The sequence below is a fragment of the Taudactylus pleione genome, unplaced genomic scaffold (genome assembly GCF_031769625.1).
Source record: "Taudactylus pleione unplaced genomic scaffold, aTauple2 ptg001598l, whole genome shotgun sequence".
In the NCBI taxonomy this organism is placed as follows: domain Eukaryota; kingdom Metazoa; phylum Chordata; class Amphibia; order Anura; family Myobatrachidae; genus Taudactylus; species Taudactylus pleione.
In genome coordinates, this window is record NW_028285995.1 from 634680 (window position 1) to 658401 (window position 23722).

General features: G+C 48.2%; 1 protein-coding gene across 1 annotated transcript in view; it reads left to right on the plus strand.

Annotated features, from left to right (window-relative positions):
• Positions 1-22506, plus strand: part of PIK3C2A (phosphatidylinositol-4-phosphate 3-kinase catalytic subunit type 2 alpha) — a 72254-nt gene extending 49748 nt beyond the window's left edge. Inside the window, exons 15-34 of the mRNA XM_088464159.1 lie at positions 106-217; positions 510-652; positions 2182-2370; positions 2468-2564; positions 2785-2879; positions 4070-4250; positions 4677-4781; positions 4975-5067; positions 5161-5290; positions 6836-6972; positions 7125-7294; positions 7998-8154; positions 16476-16585; positions 16681-16885; positions 17464-17588; positions 17787-17904; positions 19944-20025; positions 20135-20244; positions 20495-20620; positions 20813-22506. Of these exons, the coding sequence (XP_088320285.1) occupies positions 106-217; positions 510-652; positions 2182-2370; positions 2468-2564; positions 2785-2879; positions 4070-4250; positions 4677-4781; positions 4975-5067; positions 5161-5290; positions 6836-6972; positions 7125-7294; positions 7998-8154; positions 16476-16585; positions 16681-16885; positions 17464-17588; positions 17787-17904; positions 19944-20025; positions 20135-20244; positions 20495-20620; positions 20813-20995 (2668 nt within the window). The 3' untranslated portion in view covers positions 20996-22506. The remainder of the gene's footprint in view (positions 1-105; positions 218-509; positions 653-2181; positions 2371-2467; positions 2565-2784; positions 2880-4069; positions 4251-4676; positions 4782-4974; positions 5068-5160; positions 5291-6835; positions 6973-7124; positions 7295-7997; positions 8155-16475; positions 16586-16680; positions 16886-17463; positions 17589-17786; positions 17905-19943; positions 20026-20134; positions 20245-20494; positions 20621-20812) is intronic.
• Positions 22507-23722: the final 1216 nt, after the last annotated feature.

Here is a 23722-nt window from a genome sequence, read left to right on the forward strand (position 1 = left end):
TCTACTGTGATTGATTGATTCGTACTCTTTGGGCTGCAGCGATCAGGCTTGAAATGCTCTCGCTATACATTGCTGTAACCCCCCCCTGGCCTTTTACTCTCCCAGGATGCTGACACGTGGAACCAAGCTATTAAACCTTTGGACATCGTTCATCTCCAGCGCAACACCTGGGACTGTGGGCAGAAAGACCACGCCAATGCAGAAGTTGGTGCTGCAGGTAAGTTTTTACGTGGCTTCGCTGAAAGTGTGAGTGGCCGTAGAACGTTATAGCGCACGATGCTGGGGATGAGGGCGGCAGGTCCCGTTTATTACACCAAATTAGACGTCCAAAGATAAAAACCTGCAAAATGGGCCTCCATAAAAATATTTCTGTAGATCCAGCCTCATTGTAAGAGGTTCTTATATATCGTATAGGTATCTGGCTATGCAATTTATGTCCGTCTACAATCCATGGCACTTCTCAGAAACGCTCATGTAATTGTGGAGTTCTCTGTGCTCTCTCATTTAAGGTTGATTTCCCCTCTCCTGCCTTTGATATTGTGTACAAGGCTCCAGAAGCAACGGGTACCTGCGTTCCGCAGAGCATGGACACGCTGGACAAAGACAACAAGAGCCGACTCCTCGCTCTCATCACTAGAGAGTTCCCGTCCGGGTAGGTGATCTTCTAGTTACCCTGTGGAGTAATCCAAGTATGCAGAGAGCGCAGCGCCCCAGGCGGTTATGGGTGGTGGGGAGAAGCGGGCGGTGGTCTTGCTCATTGCCCAGGTCTGTGTGACTGAGAGACCAGTGCTGGGATCAGGCTTTTATTTAGCCTGGCCCAGAATTCACGTGGGCGTGATGAGGTCATTACACGCGTGGTTTCTCCCCATAGATAGACACACAGCAGAGGCTGGACCTGAAGAGAATGTACCTGTTGCTATGCTTTTACTGTTGTACTAACAGATGTGAGACGGTGTCTTGCTGCACCTGGCGTATAAATCCTGTCGCACTACATGAGTGTGGCGGGTAGTTACACACAAGCGCGGTCTAACATCACCCTTACTTTATGCTGCAATTTCAAATTGTAGCACAAAGGGGGCGACTGCGCCACTGTTTCCAGCAACTTAAGCTGCGCACAAACTTTTTGCTATTTGCAATACTATTAACGTCATCCATTTATAAAGCGCCATCATATTATGCATCACCGCACGTCATGGGTTCATGTTACAAAGAAATGGCACGCAAGGACATGAAAAGTTAATTTTGGAGAGACCCTTCAAGCACCCCCCCCCTCCCCCTTCCCATGCCCTCATAGTTTGTATGGATGTGATTTTGGATCTCTGCTGCCGTAGTAATGTGATGGAGACGTTCCTGAGTGCATGAGCTGAGGATTTATCTGCCCTGTGCTGACGGAGCTGGGCCAGTTCCACCAGCCACGTTCAGTTCACACTCCGTCCAGTGACCTCATAATGTAGTAAGAGCAGGACTCTAGGGCCAGTGTAAGTATGGTCAGAGCGAGGGACAATACTGCCTGATAAGTGGCTCCACTGCAGTGTTCTCCCCAGCAATTTTTTCCAGCCGGGTGGCATCCAAAAGTAGCCAGGTGGGGGCCTTCACAATTATGCGCGCGCCGGGAATAGGGGTATCTCTCTTGCCAATCCAGCCCGACAGGTCTCAGGCTGCTCCCCCACTGGCTCTTAGTCAAAAGTGCCCCTTATGCAGTGCCCCCAGGCTGGCCCCTTATGCAGTGCCCCCAGGTTTAATAGTGCCCCCAGACTGGTCCTGGCCCCAGCCCAGCACTTACCTTTACTTGCTGGCCGCTCCCGCTCCCTCGCGCTGACTGGATCTAACTAGAGCCAGCAGGCACGCGAGGCAGGCTCCTCACGTCGCGGGTGTCATCATGACGTCACCCGCGCAGTGCATCACTGGGAACGCTGACCTCTGAAGCGATCGGAGGCTTCTTTAGCCTCCGGTTACTTCAGAGGCCAGCGTTCCACAGCGGGGGTCGGCGGGGAAAAAAGTGCTGGACGGAAAGCTGTTTCTGCCGGGCGATGCGCCCGCAGAAAACAGCCTGGGGAGAACACTGCACTGAATTGGGTCTCTTTAATTTGCACAGTGTCTAGAAATATGCTGTGTAGCATCGATGATCCTGACATAAGTGCAATGCCTCTCTATTCATGTCTCGCCCTTTATCCGCCACAGGATGCCGAAAGAAGAAAAAGTGTTCCTATGGGAAAAGCGTTCCTACTGCCACAGCCACAAGGACTGTCTTCCTAAGATACTGGCCAGTGCCCCGAAATGGGACGTGGCGTACCTAGGAGACATTTATGCACTGATCCGCTCATGGCCGCCCCTGACCCCGGTGTGTGCTCTGGAACTTCTGGACTCCAGGTGAGCACTGCCCCTGCCTAGTGTGCTCAGTGATTGCGGGGGCTCCTTTAAGCTCCTGCCAGAGGTTGATAGATAAACGATGGTTGTCACCCGCCAGGTTCGCCGACCAGGAAGTGCGCACAACGGCTGTAAAATGGATCCAAGAGGGTTTGAGCGACGATGAGCTGGTGGATCTTCTCCCGCAGTTTGTACAGGTCGGAATATTCATTGCCGTTAGGCGTGTGTATACTTACTATGTAGTGATCAGGACTGCACGCGTCTACCTACATATGTTGGAAAAGTTTACTTCTGGGTTATAATATTTAACTTTTCCAACATGTTTAGGAGTAGCTGTGTAAAAGCTATGACTGTAAGGAATACACATACATGAACACTGCTGAATATTTAACGGGTTGTTTTTTATTGTGTTTTTAGGCTTTAAAATCTGAAATCTACCTGGATAATTCGTTGGTGCAGTTCCTGCTGTCTCGTGCTCTGGGAAATATCCGCGTTGCTCATTATTTGTACTGGTGAGCGCGCCGTCCTCTTTCTGCGTCCTCTAAGTTTAGCCTATTTATTGTCAAAGTCCCGAAACTGTTATACGGCATCCTATTACGGTTACTGAAGTTTCCATATCTTTACAGATCTAAAAATAGACTGTTTAAGAACTGCGTGCTGACAGGTCAGAGAGCGTGAGAAGCGACTCCGAGAGGACTGTGTGGTGGGGGGTTTAGTAGAGCTATCGTTCCCACTCTGTGATTACATCAGACACATATCTCACCCTTTTTGTGACCTAGGGCCCGTATTCAATTAGGAGCGAAAAGTCAGAGGCCGGACTTTTTGCCGTCATCGGAGGTTTTGCCAGCGAAAAAGTATCGCGCGCGTCCCCGTGTATTCCCGTATTCAATTGCAAATGTGCGAAAACGGGACCTGGTGAATGTGAAATCGGCGAAAAGTTCAGTCAGTTTTGGGGAAATCAGGCTGACACCCCCCTAAAGATGCTCTGACATGGGGGTTCACTATGGGTACCCCCGAATAGCCCTGCTAAAGGTATTTGGGGTTTTTAAATGGTCTCAATAGGTGCTATTTAGCATCTATGAGCAAGTGGTGAAGAATAGCATTTTGCAACTCTTTTGGGGGGGAAATAAGTATTCCCATCAAATCTGGGGTACATGAAAATGGGTGCAAGCATATTTAAAAATGTCTAAAGTCAAGCATTAAATACGCACCTTCAGCAAGCACCTGCAAGCAAAAATACACCTCCCCCATACTTGCAGACCCCCCCAAAGGCAATTTCGCTAGTTTTTGAATGTGTACCCCCACTTTGAATTTTTTTCACCCATTTTTTTCAAAGTGCTTTTTTGGGGTGTCCTTTGTGGGGGGTTTTGATGCAGTGAGCATCGGGGGGGTGTCCAAAGGGTGCAGGGTGGTTCCCGAAACATTGCACCCCAAAACCCCAATTCTGCACTTTTTTACGCTGGATATTCATAGGTGAAACTTTTTCACCCCTTACATTGCATTGTGTTATCGCGACGCTAAATTGAATAGGGGGTTAAGTCGAAATGACGTCATCCGCGAAAAAGTATCGCCGAAACTGACACTTCTCTCCTAATTGAATACGGTCCCCAGCGGTGGATTCTTGACCCTAGCGCAGAGCGTTTGATTTTTAAACTCTTTCCATAAATTCTTTCTTAACTGCAGTTGGGGGCTCTTGTTTCAGGCTGCTGAAGGACTCTCTCAGTGACCCCCACTTTGGCACCCGCTACGAACAGATTCTAGGAGCTCTGCTCTCCATAAGCGGGAAGGGTCTGCGCCAAGAGCTGGAGAAGCAGACCCGACTCACCCAGCTGCTCGGCGTCGTCGCAGAAAAAGTCCGACAGGCGAATGGCTCAGCGAGACCGGTCAGACTCTTATATTTATCACTTGCTACATAGATTTGTGCCATTCCTCCCAATACCGCGGCGACTGCACCAGGTGTGGAAACCGGAATGACAGATGGGTACAAAGCCATCACTGACAGGAGTTGACACCCTGCTCATAGAGCTGCCTAAAATTCACATGTAGGGAGCATTCGTATATAATGTTATGTCTTCTTAATAAGTTACATGTGATCAGGAACAATATAATTTCCTAGATATTTGACATTCTACTTATTATTTCATATGACATAGACATTGGTATAACCTTGCCCAATGTTTCATGTATTTAAAGGTACCTAAACAGAGAGTTCTGACAGACGTGTCCTGTTTGCACACACACAGCTCGCTCTCGCCCCCTGGCTGTAATGTTTGCTATTTACAGATTATCCTAATATTGTATTAGTGCAGGTGGTTCTCCAGGAGGGAATGGAACGTGTGCAACTTCTCTTCAGGAAGAACAAGATTCGTCTCCCACTCAATGCAAGCCTAGAAGCCAAAGAGCTTAATGTCAAGGTGGGTCCTAAACAGGAGTACTCCCGGCAAAAGGCATCTCCAGCACTGATAGTAGAAGCTAAAGTGTTGTTATATCACCCATTGAAGTTTTGTTCAGCTGCACTTCTACCAATTACCAACCACGGGGCACTTAGAGTTGTATTACAGGAGATCCTGTTACTAAGTGACTTCATCTTGTCTTTACTCCCTGCAGGCGTGCTCCTTCTTTAACTCCAATGCGGTTCCCCTGAAAGTGACCATGGTGAACGCGGATCCCCTGGGGGAGGAAATCAACTTCATGTTTAAGGTAGCATCCATGTCAGGGTTGTCAGTCATGCAAAAAGCGTCTCTTAGGTCTAGAACCCCGTAGTAAACTCTTATAACTGTGCTTGCCTTTGAGGTGGGAGAAGACTTACGTCAGGACATGCTGGCTCTGCAGATGATAAAGATGATGGATAAGCTCTGGTTACAGGAAGGGCTGGACATGCGGATGGTCATCTTTAAATGTCTCTCCACTGGCAAGGACAGAGGTGTGTGTAATAGAAGCGTATTAGGGTATCGGAGCAGTCCACAGCTGAATATTAGAGCCCTGATAGTGAGTTCCGGTTCACAAACTAACAAAAGAAGAAGAAAAGGTCCACTCAACAATCTACCTGTCACCAGCAGATGGAAAGAGGAGTGTGAGCTGGGTCTTCATAGCAGAATATTAAGTTACACTGAAGTGCCAATAGTCATGGGTAAGTACTATGTAAAGGTAATGGTAGGTGTACTGTGATGTCTTGGCAGTGACCAGACCTGCATTAGTTGCAATCTAACATCTCGCGAGTCCTTTTGAACACCGGCTAGGCTGCTCATGGCAAGGCGATGGAAATTATCGGAGTTCGAACGTGACATGATCGTGGGTACCCGACGGATGGGACATTTCATTTCCGAAGTAGTGCGGACATTCAGCATTCCTTGATATACGGTGTCACGTGTGTACCGGTAATACCTCATGGAAAGCTTTACCACCCACCGTGAACAGCACAGTGACCGATTACGGGTGCTTAATGATCATTACCATCTGCGTCTGGCCAGAATTGTCTCTGTTAACAGACACTGGCTCAATTGACATGCACATTCAATGCAGGAGGTACCAGATGCACATCCAGCAGGTTACTGCAGCGTTCTTTAGCTTCCATGGGATATGGGAGCAGAAGACTCACCAGAGTGCCCCTGGTAACACTACAACACCCGACACAGCGCCTCATCTAGGCTTATTCCATCGCTAATTGAATTCTGGAGGACTGGCAACATGTAGCATGGTCCGATGAGTTACAATTCCAGTGGTGTCGGGCTGATGGTAGGGTTCGGGTGTGAGACAGACCCTGGAGGACTAGCGACATGTGGTATGGTTTGATGAGTCAGGGTTCCAATTGTTTCGGGCTGATTGTAGGGTTCGGGTGTGGCGTAGACACCATGTAAGCTGGTGGTGGTTCAACAATGGTGTGGGATATGTTCACTTGGCATTGGTTTGGTACTCTCATCCGCCTGAACGCATCATTAACCAGTAACCGCTACATTGCATTGCTTGATGACAATTTGCAGCCGTTGATGGACTTCATGTATCCCACGATGGAATATTCCAGCAGGATAATGCACCATGTCATCGTTCCCAAGTTGTCCAGAATTGGTTTGAGGAGTTTGTCTCACATGAAACCAATCGAGCATTTATGTGACGTGGTGGTGAAGTCCATTCGTACCCAAGATCCTACACCTACAAATATCATGGAGCTGTGAGAAGCTTTCCAAATGGGACAACATCTATTCAAAGGTCTTCTGTCCACTTGTGGAATCAATGCCACGTCCATCTGCTGCATTTCGCCAGGCTAGAGGGTGTCCTACGCGATAATAGGCCCCTATTCCCATGACTTTTGCCACTTCAGTGTAAGTCTGTGAATAGAACCTAAAGCAATGGTTGTGTTTTGGGAATAAACCGGAACCAATGATATAAGTCCAGCTTCTGTTAGTTTGTGTGAGATGACAGTCCCAGTTTCCCAGCATTCTCAGTAAATGTCCCCCATTTCTTTGTCCAGGTCTGGTGGAGCTGGTGCTGTCCTCAGACACTCTGAGAAAGATCCAGGTTGAGTATGGTGTCACCGGCTCCTTCAAGGACAAACCTCTGGCTGAATGGCTGCGGAAGTATAACCCATCCGAGGAAGAGTACGAGAAGGTAATGTGCGGACATTGAAGAAAAAGTGCTTTGGCTAAACCCAAAATGGGATCCTCTGATTTGTTCAGGTGTTAATGACCTTTTGTGCATTTCCGGAACAATGAGATCTTGAACCATGTGCTGCTTGTTACATTATATCTCTCTGTGTCCAGGCATCTGAAAACTTCATCTACTCCTGTGCTGGCTGCTGCGTGGCCACGTATGTGCTCGGGATCTGTGACCGCCATAATGATAACATCATGCTCCGGAGCACAGGTCACATGTTTCATATCGACTTTGGCAAGTTCCTGGGTCACGCACAGATGTTTGGTAGTTTTAAGAGGTATTCTGCACATTCTTACACGTTAACATCCTGAAGTTTGGGGAAAAGTGAATTGTTTCACCGTACGTTCAGTTTATTACAGTATCTAGATGGGGAAAGGTAACCTGCTAGGTTCTAGCCTGACCACCGTCTCCAAATCTGATTTTACCTGTCACCCTGACCTGAAATATAGTTACTTATTACAGCATTTACTCTCCCGGATTTCTCTGTACATCCCAGATGGTCTGTAGACTTTGGTCGCCATCTGCTGCAATCTGAGAGATACCGGAATGCCCTGATCATAGTAACAGACCAGACGCTCACTGAAACAATGTGGTTCTTCTCTGTGGGGTTAATGCATATTTGTGAAAAAGGGCTATTGCACATGGCCCTCTGTCTCCGCTGTGCCTCCAGTAAAGAGGATGGGTACGGGATGCCTGCTCTCGGTATCCCAGCGGTCAAAATCTCGACCCGGTATCCCGAAAGGTTAGGATACTGACACCGGTCAGTCGGTATCCTAACCCTCCCCCTAACCAAGCTACTTACCTTCTGGATGCTGGCGCCAGGATTTTGTCAGGTGTCGGGATTCCGACATCTGCATTCTGACCGTCGGAATACTGAACGTATCCCGTCTAAAGTGTTATGTAGATATGTCGTTACTTGCTTTCTGATTTTGAAGTCTGGAATCAACTCGCATGATATTTGCTGAACTCCTTGTTTGCAGAGACCGCGCGCCCTTCGTGCTGACATCAGACATGGCATACGTCATTAACGGAGGGGAGAAACCCACCAGTCGCTTCCAGCTCTTCGTGGACCTGTGTTGTCAGGCTTATAACCTCCTCAGGAAACACTCCAACCAGTTCCTGAACCTGCTCTCGCTGGTGAGTATACATAACAAGAGATATGGTAAGAACTTACCTTTGTTATCTCTGTTTCTACGAAGTCCATAGGGTCCACAGGGTTGACCTTGGGGTATAGGTTGGGAACCAAATCCGGGCACCACGCAGTTAAAGCTTTTAGCTCCCAGGATGCACTGGGTCCACTCTCCCTATAACCCCACCCCCAAGCCAGAGGCACCTCAGTTTGTAAGTAGCCAAAGGCCGGAGGAGGAGAGAAAAAGAGAGAGAAAACTGGAACACTCAATAACCATACTCACCGAAATGGGAGACGGAAAACCGGTGACCAGCCACACAGCCCATATGAAGCCAGGTGCGTCAGGGCGGGCGCCCTGTGGACCCTATGGACTTCGTAGAAACAGAGATAACAAAGGTAAGTTCTTACCATATCTCTTGTTTTCTACTTCAGGGTCCATAGGGGGTCCACAGGGTTGACCTTGGGGATGTCCCAAAGCAGTTCAACCAAGGGTGGGGACGCTCCTGTGCTGAGAGGAGAATCCGTCGCCAAAAAGGAAGCATCCTGAGAGGCAAAGGAAACCAATGCCTAGAACCTTAAAAAGGTGTGGACAGAAGACCACGTGGCCACCTAGTAAGGCAAAACAGCCGAGGCGCCACAGCGAGCCGCACACGAGGGTCACATGGCCCGAGAAAAAACAAGCATCAACAACAGGAAGACCTACCCATGGGTAGGCCCCTGAGGAAGACCTACGAGGCCATCCAAGCCAACATTTGGTTATAGGCCGGCCATCCTTTCCTGTGAAAACCAGAAATCTCAGACCACCAATAAGGAGTCCGATTTCCGTAAGGAACCTGAACGGATCACATAAATCCAAAGAGGCCAGACCACAGTCAATGAGGCCACACCAGCCGAGAGGACTGGGGACAGAATGGCCGTACCATAAGTTCCAGAATAATATGGAACCTGAAAACCACTAAGAAGAAACACAGGGCGAGAGCAACTCCCACCCTGACATGATGCCCTCCAGAAGAGGGAGCCACATGAGAACGCTCCCAATTCAGACACTCTCCTGGTTGATATAAACACCCTGAGAGAAAGAGAGAGCCTAAGCAATAGACCATGTAATGGCTATCACAACCAGCGGTTCCATTGACTGTCCCCGGAGGTAACGAAGAACCACTACTTACTCCCAAGGAGTCCCTAGGGAGGACAAATGGAGGCATAATCAAGAAAACACTCCAAAGGATGAACTGGATACCAGAGTGAAGCAATTCCATATCTTAACCATACTGACAGTGTAGAGATCCGCACTGTCAGGAAGACCAGGCCAAGTGTGAAACCCAAGCCAGCCGGAAGGAATGCCAGAATATCTGGAAATCCTGGACACCGGAGGATTGTATCGACAGGTACAATACCATAAGATTTATGGCTGCCACAGTTTGTGGTAGGTCCCAGCAAAAGCTGATCCATGTGCTCTAATCATTCCAACGATGACAAAGCCAGGGAAGCCGTAAGGACACAGTCAAAGACAAACGACCCAGGTCCAAGGCAAAACCAAGGACCCTGAGACAACAGGTCCGGGCAGTGAAGCATCAGGGATGGAGTATCGATGTAGAGACTCCGAAGATCCAAGTACCCCTGACATCTGGGACAATCAGGAGCCACCAGCAGGAAAGCATCTCCGTCTCGATTGAAAACACTTCCAAAGACCTCGAGGAAGAAGGGAGACCGGAGAACACAGGTACACAAAGTGGAAGGACCACTTCACCGACAAAGAGTCGCTGAAGTTTGCTTCAGAATCCCCAGAGCTGAACTGTAACACCATAGTGTGATAAAGTCAGAAGGCCATGAGGGTCACCTCAGGGGGGCCCCCCCTGCTCACCAGGAGATGAAACCTCTCTTGGGGAAGAGACTAGTCCCCGGGATGCACGTCGTGACGGCTGAGGACTCCCGCTTCCCAATGGAGAGCTCCTGAAATGAACGCTGCCGAGATGGTCGGGAGGAGACCCTCGGACTATGTCCGAATATGTGACATACCTGTCATTGCCACCCAACGAACAGTGTTGCTAAAAAGGAAGCCACTGTCCTGACCCTGTCGGACTGAACCTTTTCAGGTTCACCGGGAAACAAGAGTTATGCCAGAGTAAGTTAATTGACAGGGTGGAATCGACAGACGTCCAACTGCACTGAAAAGGATTCGATCCAGACACTGTCCCTAGCAAAGAAAACCCTGGACGAGATGGCCATAGCCACCCGGACAGGGACCGACTTGCCTCCGGAGAGAGCATCATCGTTTGAACAGTTATCCGACAGAAAAAACTCATTCCATCTGGAGATGAGCCAATTATGGAAAGGCCTGGAATGGAACTGAGCCCATTCCACCATGCATCCCAGAGTGTAAAGACATCTATCGACTGCGCAGACAACCATGTACTCCTAATGGAAGAGAGGAGATTCCGTCTTACGCCAGAAGAATTCTCAGATTCTGAGAATCCAGCAGGGATCCTAGATGAAGAATACCCAGAGAGGGATGCAGGGAGGACTTTTTCCCCGTTGATTAAACGTCTGCACCCTGAAGAAGCCACAGTCATCCTGACCTGGCCGTAAAGTACCCCGGTGATCCCGCTAAGAGCAGGAGGCCGTCCAGGTACAGGAGCATTGGGATATACTGAACAGAAGAACTGTCAGAAAATCCAAAACGCTGGTAAACCCCTGTGGGGCTGAGGACAGTCCCAACAGGCAGAGCCGGAAAATTTGTAAGTGTTGCTGTGATACAGCAAACCTCAGCCCATGCTGAGGAAAGGTCTCTGTAAGTACCCGTAGGCACGCGTCCTGTATATCCAGTGATACCCTAAAGTCCCCAGGTTCCAAACATCGTATGATGGAGCATAGGGATTTCCTCCTGAGCCCAGGTAGCTTTAGGAACTGGTTCAGGGAATTGAGACAGAGAATAGGCCAAAGAGGACCATTCAGCCACCGCACCAGAAAGAAAACAGAACAACCAGTCCCTCACTGAGATAGTGGGGATGGCCTAATGAGCTCCGCTTACCGCAACAACTGCATAGCTTTCTGGATCTGTAAGGCCCTTGTAAAGAGGGCGTACCCTCCTACCCACGTAGCCGCGGCAACTTGACACCAATACCGGGCGAACTGAGAAAATCGGTATCTCCCAGTTGTAGGCCTGTCCCGTCAGACTGAAGAGATATCCGTAGGTTCAGAAGCAGGATCGGCTGGCAGTCCAGGCCTGCTCGGTACTGAATATGTCGGCCCTTGTAGATGCCGACAGTCTACGAAGAAACAGACCTTTAGGCTGACCCAGAGGACAAAAAAGACTTAACAGACTTAGTCTGAGGCCTTATAGTGGGCATAGCTGAAAGCGGTAAACTTGTCGTTAGTAATACTGCCAATGTTACTACAATCTTGTCAAGGTCAGGACCAAACAATATCAACCCTAAAGATGGTATCTGCACCTCTGCATTCCCAGAGCGCAGCCATAGGGTATTACGGAGGATACAGTCGCAGCCGGAACTCTGAAAGTTAGGAGACTGGTATCCAATATAGGCATTTCCACCTATGACAACAGCATATATTACGTGAGCGACCAAATACATTTGAACCCCCGACGTGTTGGAGGGGAAAAAACGTTACAAATGCATCAACCCAATATGCAATAGTATTAACCAACCATGCTATAGCCATGGTAGTATGGGTAACAACTCCTGAAAGCAAGTATACTGATTTCAGGCAGAGTTACCACCTACGGATCCGAAGAATCCGACCACGCAGGAATGGGAGGCGTAGTAACGTCTGTAATCAGACGAGTAACACGCCCATCCCCCCCAGGAGGGGCTCGTGATGACCCTCAGGGAATTTGGGACAGGAGGCCAAACACTGTTGTAACACCTCCTATCTGGCAACAGCCAGAGTCCCGCTATGCGATCCACCCGCTAGTCAGCAACAGGTAACCCGAAGGCACGCAATACTGAGGGTGTATGATACAGGTGCAGGTCAACATTCACTCTAACCAGAATGGACCTGCTACCAGCCCTAAAGCAGGGATAATAATACCTGAAATAGGCTTCCCCCCGTGTAAGAGGGAAAGAGCCCCGAACAGTACCCAGTTCACGGCAGAGCCAACTGGGAAGTAACCACAGGGCATCAACCACGCCAATTAGCGTTTCGTAGAAAACGACATCCACCCAGGGTGGCTGTTGTGGTAATCCCTGCAAGGGGAATGACAGACTATTGTGGCACCAGGGGGAATTCATATACTGCGAAAAACCCCTGCAGGGAGCGGTAGTCTGTGTCACAGGGGAAGAGTGCAAGAAGCTGCGAGATACCCTGAGATGAAAAGGGCAGTATGGTGAAGTAACCCCAAGTGAGGTACAACAATGGGGCCCGCCCGGCGATCCGCAATTGAGAGGATCCCGAGAAAACAAACCGCCCAAGGGGGTCGTGAAAGAGGCCGGCACCAGATGACGCCACATACAGAACCCTTTATGAGTCAAATCCTCCGCACTAACACCTGCAGCACATGACTTGCAGGATAGTAAAAATGGGTGCAGTATAACGCTCTATCTCCTGGTCAGACATATCTGACCAATCTTGGCGGAAATATTAAGCAGCACTATACTGGTCCTGACTGATGCCAAAAATTAGCTGCAGGGACCCATTTTCAGCGTATGCAACACACAGTTCCATCTAAAATATGGCAACGTGCAGCACGCAACAGTATGTGACAAACCACACAAATATTAACAAGTATATAAATGTGAGGTCTCAGAACCACCCTAAGTACAGCTGTATTAGGGCAGATAAAGAAAAGGGATAGATATACACTGACAGGTGAGAGAATAAAGTACAGTCAGCACTAGCATAAGTCACATACAATGCAGATATATACATATATACATAAACATGTCATATAATATACTGCACTATTACACTGCATTCAACTGCCCAGATTCAGTGTCTGGGAAGGCTACAGCGCTGTGTACACTGACCTGATGGTGAGGTACGCAGGGGGACTGGACTCACTGCCATCCTGAGAGATTTCTGCTGCACCACAGAGATAAAATGGCCGCTGGAGACCTCAGAGGAAGCGTGGCCCGCGGAGGAAGCAGCTCAGCGACGCCAGACTATGGATTCTGAAAGGCGCGCTGAGCTGAGGGGAGGAGCCGCTGTAACAGGGAAGGCTGCCTCCCCTGGCCGGCTATTAACCCCCGGGACGCCGGCTCCCTGCACCGATCGTTAAGTCCCTGGTGGTCTAGTGGACACACGGGGTATGGGGGGCCCGCCGCCACTGCCGGCGCCTCCGGTCTGTCCCCAGAGACCGGAGGCACAGGACTGCATTTGAAATGCGCGGATCACCGCAAGCGGTGATCCGCGACCTTACCTGCTCCCCGTGGATCCGGCAGCAGTCCTGGGCGCCCGCAGAGTCCGGCTAGTACAGACTCTGGGGTCCCGCTGAGATCCCCAGATCTGTACTGGCGTCTCAGCGCCAGCGGGGTGACGGAGCGGCAGCTTAGACGTCCTATGGACAGTCCGACGCTGCCGCTCTGAAGAGTCCAAAGTCCATGAAAAAACTTTGTCCCTAAAAAAATAAAATAAGCTTAGGGGCTGCTAATCAGCTCCCCCTGCGCTAACGGTGACCCGACTCCGGCCGGGCACCAACTTAAACTGAGGTGCCTCTGGCTTGGGGGTGGGTTTATAGGGAGAGTGGACCCAGTGCATCCTGGGAGCTAAAAGCTTTAACTGCGTGGTGCCCGGATTTGGTTCCCAACCTATACCCCAAGGTCAACCCTGTGGACCCCCTATGGACCCTGAAGTAGAAACAGCAGCTTTGCCACCGTATAATACGTTATTATGCCATAATCGTGTGCTCTTACCAGAGGGGATTCCCCTTACCTTATTCATTGGGCTCTGAGTTCGCTGTAATGCACAGACCATGATACTGTATTCATTGCGGAGGATTGCAGACAGTATGACCACTGCGGTGTCCCCTCGCAGTAGCGTAGCAATAACCCTGATGTGAAGGTTACGGTGCGTCTCCAAGTGACGCACCTCAACTTCTGCGTAATAGGACTTAATAGCCAATGTGATCCATTCAGTGCTCAGTATCCGTATAATAGAGATCCACCCTGTGTATATTCAAGTTATTAATATATACCAGTTTCCCAATAATGTGTGTGTATATATATATATATATATATATATATACACACACAGTCAGGTGCATAAATATTGGGACATTGGCCCTCATTCAGAGCCACTCGCTAGCGGCAGTACGCTCGTTCCGAGCGATGTTCGCACATCTGCGCATGCGTACGGATCGTTATACGCATGCGCGAACCAGTCAGTGCGGCCGAAATTCATGTGCTCGCAATATAGCGAATGCCTGCTATTTTGAGTGACAGAATGAGGCGTATGTGGGTGGTAACAGGGGAAGGTGCTTGAAAATGGGGAGTGGAGATCAGAACGCAGGCGTGCTTAAAGGTCAAAACGGGCGTTTTAAGGGAGTGCATAATTAATACAGCAGCGTCATTGACCACGTCACTTGGTTTTTTTTAACTCAGAACTGCTCGCAAAATAGTGGTTGAAAACACCAACCACAAGAATAGCGAGCAGTTCATACGCTGTACGATGTACTCGATTAATCTAATAAATAGCGGACATGACGTATGGTGCGTGCGGCCAGGGGGCGTTTTTATCAAATAAACGAGCGTATGTTTTGCTCGCTCGTTCAGACTTAGAGGTGGGAACAGACTGCAATTTGCGAACGGATCATTTGAATAGCCACCCCTTGTTTTTGAACGAACGACCACAAATAGCGAACGGCTCTGAATCAGGCCCATTGACAGAAGTTTCAAGGCTAAAAAGTGGCATGTTATGCAATGGCCTAGTCAATCCCCTGACCTGAATCCGATTGAGCATGCATTTCACTTGATGAAGACAAAACTGAAGGGAAAATGCCCCAAGAACAAGCAGGAACTGAAGACATTTGCAGTAGAGGCCTGGCAGAGCATCACCAGGGATGAAACCCAGCGTCTGGTGATGTCTATGTGTTCCAGACTTCAGGCTGTAATTGCCTGAAAAGGATTTGCAACAAAGTATTAAAAAGTGAAAGTTCGATTTAGGATTGTTTAGTTTGTCCCATTACTTTTGGCCCCTTAAAAAGTGGGAGGCACATATAGAAACCGTTGTAATTCCTACACCGTTCACCTGATTTGGATGTAATTACCCTCAAATTAAATCTGAAAGTCTGCAGTTAAAGCACATCTTGTTTGTTTCATTTCAAAGCCATTGTGGTGGTGAATAGAGGCCAAAATATGAAAATTCTGTCAATGTCCCAATATTTATGCACCTGACTGTGTGTGTGTGTGTATATATATATGAGAGAGAGAGAGATAACTTGGGGTATTTAGCTTGGTAGACTAGAGTCAGTGGTGCAGTGATTAGGTGCAGAATCAGCTCCACACATGACATTCCAGTAAAATAAATGAACGTGGTGCTTTACTTCCAGCATAATCCGGAAACAAACAGTAAATAATCGCCTAGCCCTTTCTTAGGGCACTAGCTCACTTCTTGAACCCTCTCTACAGAAGCAGCTACTCTGCATGAAAGTCTCTCACAGTCTCTGAGATTGGTGCTCCTTCCTGCCACATGCAGGACTGGCCTCCCGGCCTGGTATAGCTTCCTTAGCTTGTTGGCTCAGTCCCAGAGTTTTGATAGCCTCCCCTGTCTCCCACGGGTCCAGGCTCAGGCCTTCTGTCCCTCACTGGCCTGCTAGCACAGTGAGCTCTGTCTGACTGGTCTGCCTCAGCCCTCCCTGGACCGAGTTCACTGGTCAGCCACTAAGCATCTTTCCGCTCTAGTCTGTGGGTGGATCTCCCCTGCCCCACACAGAATCTGCTGTTCACCAGCACCACATCTGGTGATACTGCCTATATATATATATAATCATTTTTTTTCTTTTCTTCCCACACGTAACCAGTACTTGTCATATAAGCCATAGGCAATGTTCCCATCTTCCATCATCCGGAAGCAACGTTTGGGACCGTGTATTCCGCCATTAGTCTATAGCCCAACCAAACACCTGATGAGAGGGACATTATATATGTGACACCACCTCCAAACACTCAATGCAGAGTGTAAGTTGCACACCATGGTCTCTATATACAGGAGCGATATGTAATTGCTCGTCACTAATATGTGTAGCATAATAGTCATTAAAAAAATAATAATATTTCTGTGATCTGGATCTGAGGTACAATAGAGCCTCAGCCTAGTAAGCCCGTGCATTGTGTCAGCGCTTGGCTTCTGTTACTGATATGTTGTTATCTTCCAGATGCTTTCCTCCGGGCTGCCAGAGCTAACAGGACTCCAGGATCTGAAATATGTCCACGATGCTCTACAGCCACAGGCCACAGAGGCCGAAGCCACTATTTTCTTTACCAGGTGATCTGACACGTATCTGTAATGTTTTGTGAGCAAAATTATCAATGTTACATTTTAATGTGCGCATTTAATGTAATGGTGTGGTTTCTGTCTAGATTAATCGAGTCCAGTTTGGGGAGTGTCGCGACAAAGTTTAATTTCTTCATTCACAACCTCGCTCAGCGATTCTCTGGTCTCCCTTCAAACGATGAAGCTATTCTTTCGTTTTCCCCTAAAACGTATTCTCTAAAGCAAGACGGGTGCATCAGAGAGGCCTCAATCTACACGTACCACAAGAGATACAATCCGGACAAGTATTATGTGAGTATGCGGCTTTCAGAGTCCGGATAAGTATTACGTGAGTGTGCGGCTTTCAGAGTCCGGATAAGTATTACGTGAGTGTGCGGCTTTCAGAGTCCGGATAAGTATTACGTGAGTGTGCGGCTTTCGTTGTCCGGATAAGTATTACGTGAGTGTGTGGGAGTCCGGATATTACTTGAGTGCAGCTTTCAGAGTCCAGATAAGTATTACGTGAGTGTGCAGCATTCAGAGTCTGGATAAGTATTACGTGAGTGTGCGGCTTTCGTTGTCCAGATAAGTATTACGTGTGTGTGTGGGAGTCCGGATATTACGTGAGTGCAGCTTTCAGAGTCCAGATAAGTATTACGTTAGTGTGCGGCTTTCAGAGTTTGGATAACTATTACACGTGAGTGTGCGGCTTTTGTAGTATATTCGATAAATATACTGCTGTGTAAATGCTGCTTGTTTATGTCTGAGGATGAGGATACTCTGCAGATGGGGATAGTACAGGTGCGCAGTGATCTGTAGCTTCCATGTTTGTCGTCCTTGACGTGGTTTCCTTGAATCCGGCTCATGTCTGACTTCCTGTTTTGTGACAGATTTACGTAGTGAGAGTCATAAGGGAAATACAAGAGGATTCCGCATTTGTTTTCCGAACATTTGACGAGTTCCAGGAGCTGCACAACAAGCTGAGCATCCTCTTTCCGCTGTGGAAGCTGCCAGGGTAAGTGGTCGGCTCCTGCCCATGTATAATTATAAATGCTGGAAGTCCCAGGAGCAGAGTTACAGTGTGATGTGTGGTGTGTAATGCAGCTGCAGCATCCACCGGTCGTCATGCAGCTGAGGCGTCCGGCAGTATTCCATATTGTATCTGTGACACATGAGCTATAAGTTGCACGTCCCTTTTTGTCTGTCTCCCTAGTTTTCCAAGTAAGGTGGTCCTGGGAAGAACTCATATAAAGGATGTGGCCGCAAAAAGGAAAGTGGAGTTAAACAGCTACATTCAGAGTTTGCTCAGCAGCTCCCCGGAAGTAGCGGAGGTAGGTGGGCACCTGGTGGGGTATTTGCCATCTATGGGGCCCTTGCCTGAGACCTGCTGTTTATATTCTTTTTAGCAATCTATCAGCTCAACTCGGCTAAGCCTCAAACTACAAGTTGGTTTATAGGAGAGATACTAGTAACATTCACAATATGTGGGTAAATGTTTTATCAGGTTATGGAAATGGGAGATATTTTCGGATAGGGTTGTGGGACTGCAGACAGACAAGTATCACACAGCAGATTACCTGTCGGTAATAAGACAAAGGGCAATAGCTTGCGTTCAGCGGCACAGGAAATGTCATGGAAACCAACCTGATTCTGGCTATTCCTGTGTGCTTTCCTTATTCCCTCTATTGCCCCCTAAGAGAGGCGCACAGAGAATGAGGCGGCAGATTCTGCTACACAGGAACCGGGTGAAACGTAGTCTTGCACTGCATGGCAATGGAAACAGATTTGAGTGTTGCCATAGGGATGAATGATCCCTAGAGCTGTTTGACGTTCCCTGGTGCTGTATTTACAGTTCAGTGGAGGGAAGAAAGAAAAGTGTGCACGTGATGTTATTAGTGGCTCTGATATAGAGATATATATATATATATATATATATATATATATATATAGCAACATGTACTTTGGGATTAGTGGTTATGTATTGATGATTCACTCATGAGTCATAGGGGACACTGGCTACTCTAACCCTCCATCCTGTTATAATGAGCATATTCCGCTGTTACTGTTCTATGGGCGGAATTCTATTCTTTATAGCCGCTATCGCGCCCGACGGAGCTATTCAATTCTTGCTCCTGTCGGGCACGATGAGCTGCCAGCGCTACATTTCAGCTCGCAGCCCCTGGGGGATGAGAGCTGAAATGTGCGAAAAGTGACATGTTTGGGCGCCCACTTTTCGCGATCGCGCCCAGCACTTTGGTCGGGTTTAGCTGCTGTACGCGGCTAAACCTGACCTCTATGGGCGCGATCAGCGCGAACATCTTGGACAATTGTATAGCGGCCCGCGATCTCCTGTCACTTTAGACGGGAGATGCGGGCCGTGAATACAATTGAATTCCGCCCTATAAATACTGACCCTTCTTCACAGTGATGTCATCACCAACCTGCCACCTCTTCACAGTGAAGTCATTCCCGACCTGGCCCTTGTTCACGGTGATGGCATCACTGGCCTGCCCCCTTTTTCACGGTGATGTCATCATCAACCTGACTCATATTCATGGTGATATCATCACTGATCTGCCCCTAATTCACAGTAACGTAAACACACATCCCTTGTTTGTTTTATAAACAGACCTATTCCTTATTTATTTCATGGTGATGTAATGGGCATGTCCCCTATTCCTGGTGCTGTTACAGGCCCTGTCCCCTATTCCTGGTGCTGTTACAGGCCCTGTCCCCTATTCCTGGTGCTGTAACAGGCATGTCCCCTATTCCTGGTGCTGTAACAGGCATGTCCCCTATTCCTGGTGCTGTAACGGGCACGTCCCCTATTCCTGTTGCTGAAACGGGCGTGTCCCCTATTCCTGGTGCTGTAACGGGCGTGTCCCCTATTCCTGGTGCTGTCATGGGCGTGTCCCCTATTCCTGGTGCTGTCACGGGCGTGTCCCCTATTCCTGGTGATGTCACGGGCGTGTTCCCCTATTCCCGGTGATGTCACGGGCGTGTTCCCCTATTCCCGGTGATGTCACGGGCGTGTTCCCCTATTCCCGGTGATGTCACGGGCGTGTTCCCCTATTCCCGGTGATGTCACGGGCGTGTTCCCCTATTCCCGGTGATGTCACGGGCGTGTTCCCCTATTCCCGGTGATGTCACGGGCGTGTTCCCCTATTCCCGGTGATGTCACGGGCGTGTTCCCCTATTCCCGGTGATGTCACGGGCGTGTCCCCCTATTCCCGGTGATGTCACGGGCGTGTCCCCCTATTCCCGGTGATGTCACGGGCGTGTCCCCCTATTCCCGGTGATGTAAATATAAACTTCTGTCCCTCGATCACAATGATGTATACACTTAATATGTCTCTAATTCACTTCACAGTGTGATCTGGTTTACACCTTCTTCCACCCGCTGCCCCGAGATGAGAAGATAGAGGGATCTGAGGTCGCTGTGCGGGGTATCGGTATGTATGGATAGTATGATCTTCAGCTCTCTGGGAACTCATCCTCTATAGACAACATGTAACTTATCTACAGGGTCCGTATTATACTTTACCTGTATTCCTGTCCTAGGAGAACCTCCCTTGAGTCCAACATCCGGGAAGATCGAAGGGGAAGTGAAATTGTCTATTTCATATCGGAATGGGACCCTATTTATCATGGTGATGCACATAAAGGATCTGGTAAGTTCCAGGTATTGGGCCTGATTACAAGTTGTACGCTCTAGCACAGTACCTGCGTCTTGGTACACAGCGGATGGCGTAGGAAGACGCCCACTGCCGGCTTCTCTGATCCGATGCTGCGTCACGTTGCCGGGGCCAGTGAAGCCGTGTCCAAGGACACAGCCACTGGCTTCGGGACGCCCAGAAAACGGGGGGCCGACACACCCGATGCCAATAGCAGCTTTAATGTAAACGTTATTTGTCATTACAGGTTATTGAAGATAACACGGACCCAAATCCCTATGTGAAAACCTATCTGCTCCCGGATCCTCACAAAACATCCAAACGCAAAACAAAAATTGCTCGGAAAACCCGCAATCCAACGTTTAATGAAATGGTAATTTACTAACAACTCTGCCGGAGAGCTGAATTCGTCCTTGTCGTACAGTTTTGTCTTTCCTGGAAATATTTTTTTTTATGTTCAGCGAAGTTTAATTTTGGATGCTGTAACCTTAGTCCTTTAGGATCTGGGAAATCCTTGCTCTCTGGCTGACTCTTGTTGTCACTCATCGTGTGTTTGTCTCCACAGCTGGTGTACAGTGGATACAGCAAGGAGACCTTACGGCAGAGAGACCTCCAGCTAAGCGTCCTCAGCGCAGAATCTTTACGGGAAAACTTTTTCCTGGGTGGTCTGACGCTTGCGCTGAAAGATTTCAACTTGAAACAGGAAACGGTTGGGTGGTACAAGCTGACAGAAGTTCCGTACTCCTGAGGAACCCGTCAGTCACTGACCGCATTGGACCAATCCCGCAATGGATATATTGTAGATGTTTTAGTGTATCTAAAAGACTGATCTATAGAGACTTTTAACCCGTTATTTTTGCGGCATTTAATAGGGAATGTTTCATGCGCACTGCTCGAGACCTGCCCAATAGTATCACTATTTACCAATAGAATAAGAGTGAGAAAACAGTAGCAGGCACCTGACTGTGGGTACGCGCAGCCCAACGATGACCACTATTCAGTAAGCTGTGGGTTGTGCCCGTCATTAATTCTAGTGTAGCGTCAGCCCTGCCATCGTCCGTTAACACCATAACTTGAAGATGTTTCTTTTATCATTCCTCAACCACTTAATGTGTGGACTCTGAGCGCCCCCTAGTGACTGCTGCAGGTTCTGCATTTCTCTAGACCACAAGCATTGGCTACAAGCGCTGGTCCTGTTTCAAGTCTGCTGTATATATTGTTTTAACATCTAGCGTTCTGATCAGTGCTCTGTATGTACGATTAATATAACATGTTTTTAAATTCACATTTATTAAACCGAATAGGCACATATTGGCCATCAGGGGTATGTTATGTGAATTCATCAGTCCTAGCTATAAGAGGTCATATTAATCTCTGTATAACAGCACTTGTTTCCTTATAGCCAGTCTGAATACAGCCGGTAGAATGTCTTTTTACAGTGCAATAGGGCTGCTATAAATTACAGTATACCAATTCTGCATCTTTGGGGCTTCTGTCTGTAGACAGTAGAGGTCTAGTCTGTGAACTGTCTATTTTTAGAGATTGTCGAGCCACTGTCTGCTCTGTGTGTTGTATAAAGGGAATTTGGAGGGAAGAGACAATATTATTCATCTAAAGAGCACAAAACGTAGCATCACGTAGGTCTGTAACCAACCAAAGCTCGAGACTTTTCCAAAGGTTTGATTGTACTATAGACAATTGTATTTTTTAACAAATAATAATGTATTTAGCTCATTTCACGAGTAGTTTTGATACAATTGAGAGAGACAGAAAAGTGGATATATGTTACTATTTCTGGGCATAGCAATACCGCCGCACTGCAGTAAAAGGACCCAATAGAATAACTTTCTAAGTAAATCTCGCCATTTTACAGTGAAATCCATTTAATTCCGTGTAAGGCAAAAACTCTGCCATTATTAAAGAAAATGTTTGCTTCACTTCGATGAACGGAAAACGCGCCCCAGAAATCAGTGTAGTGTTTTGTTGCTCACACAGAGGAATCGCTCTGTCCCACAAGTGTGCGATATTGTGTATAAAATGTACATTGTATTTATTGAGTGTCTGTTATGGTTGTCTGACTAACTGTTCTATTAATTCTGTTTACTTACGGTGGCACCAACATAATCCAAACTAGTGTCCAATACATTATTTTTAACTGCGGAGATGAATTCAAGATTTTCCTGATCAATTTCATATACTGGCCAACACCTCCATATTGCTCATTTTTGTTGAAATAAAGTTTTGCTAGTTTTGCATTCATATTGGCGTCCTCTGCTTATCTGTACGTTGGTCACTGTGACTGGGGTATAATTCATCCACTGGGGGACGCTGGAGATACACTCGGGTACAGACGGGCATTTATTTTTCAGGCTGCTGAGGAGCCTCTGTCTCTTTTCACATAAAAATTTTTAAGGTGCATCGTTCATGGGGCAGACTCCACGCAACCAGAGTCTAGCTGCTTCATGGACTGCTTCCGGCGGACCTCCACCCCCCATCACAGGGACTTGTCCGGGCTCCCCGAGTGCGGTGATCACCAATGCTGCAGCTCCACCGCGCACCCAGAGGTCCCAAGTAGCGGGTAAGTATGATCTGTTTTCCAACAGTGTTTACTAGACAAGCCACAATTAACACCCCTCCAGGGTCCCATGGGTGCCTATCGTTTGGAGGGGGGGAGGGTCAGCACCAACTTTTTTACAGCCCCTATCATCACTCCAGTCTGGGCCACTTCTTCCACAGAAAGGCAGCTGGAATTACCCACCTCCGTGGTCTGCCATTATAGACTGCGGTGCCGACCCCCTCATTGCCTCAGCGGTCTGTCAAGGCTACACAGAGTACCGGATCTCCTCTGGAGCCAGTGCCACAGCTACAGAAGGCAGCCACCGCCGGAGACGTTCCTACCAGGACTCTGGCTTGTGCACTCTTCCCCTGCTATACGCTACAGGGGTGGTAGGGTTTAAATATAGACATTATCAAGAGGTGGTTGCACGTGAGAGTGTTATTATCAGGGGTTCCTTAAACCTGCCAACATTCTCTTACTGTATATTCTGTGCTAGTCATGCTGTAATAATCTGTGCTAATTAGACTACTTGACAGTGGGAACTGTACCTGCCAAAACTCTGGTATTCCTGCACAAGTTAGACTGTTAGTGGAGTTTCTTCTTTAGGGTCCACAGGGAGACATTGGGGTGTAGGTGGGACCTGGAGGACCAGACACCAACGGCAAAGCTTTTCAATCCCAGGATGCCACCTATACCCCGCCCGCAGCCTGAGGGCATCTCCGTTTTGTTTATGTCCGACAGGAGCTGGATCACCTTTTTAACAGTGGGCTGCTATTAAGCAGCCCAAGCTTACTTTTATGATTTCATTTTATTTTTTATTTATCTTCTATGAGCAGCAGCTCATGGGACGTCTGCACTGCTGCTCCATCACCCCTCCGTGGCGCTGTGACGCCAGCCCTCAGCTAGGTGCTCTCAGCG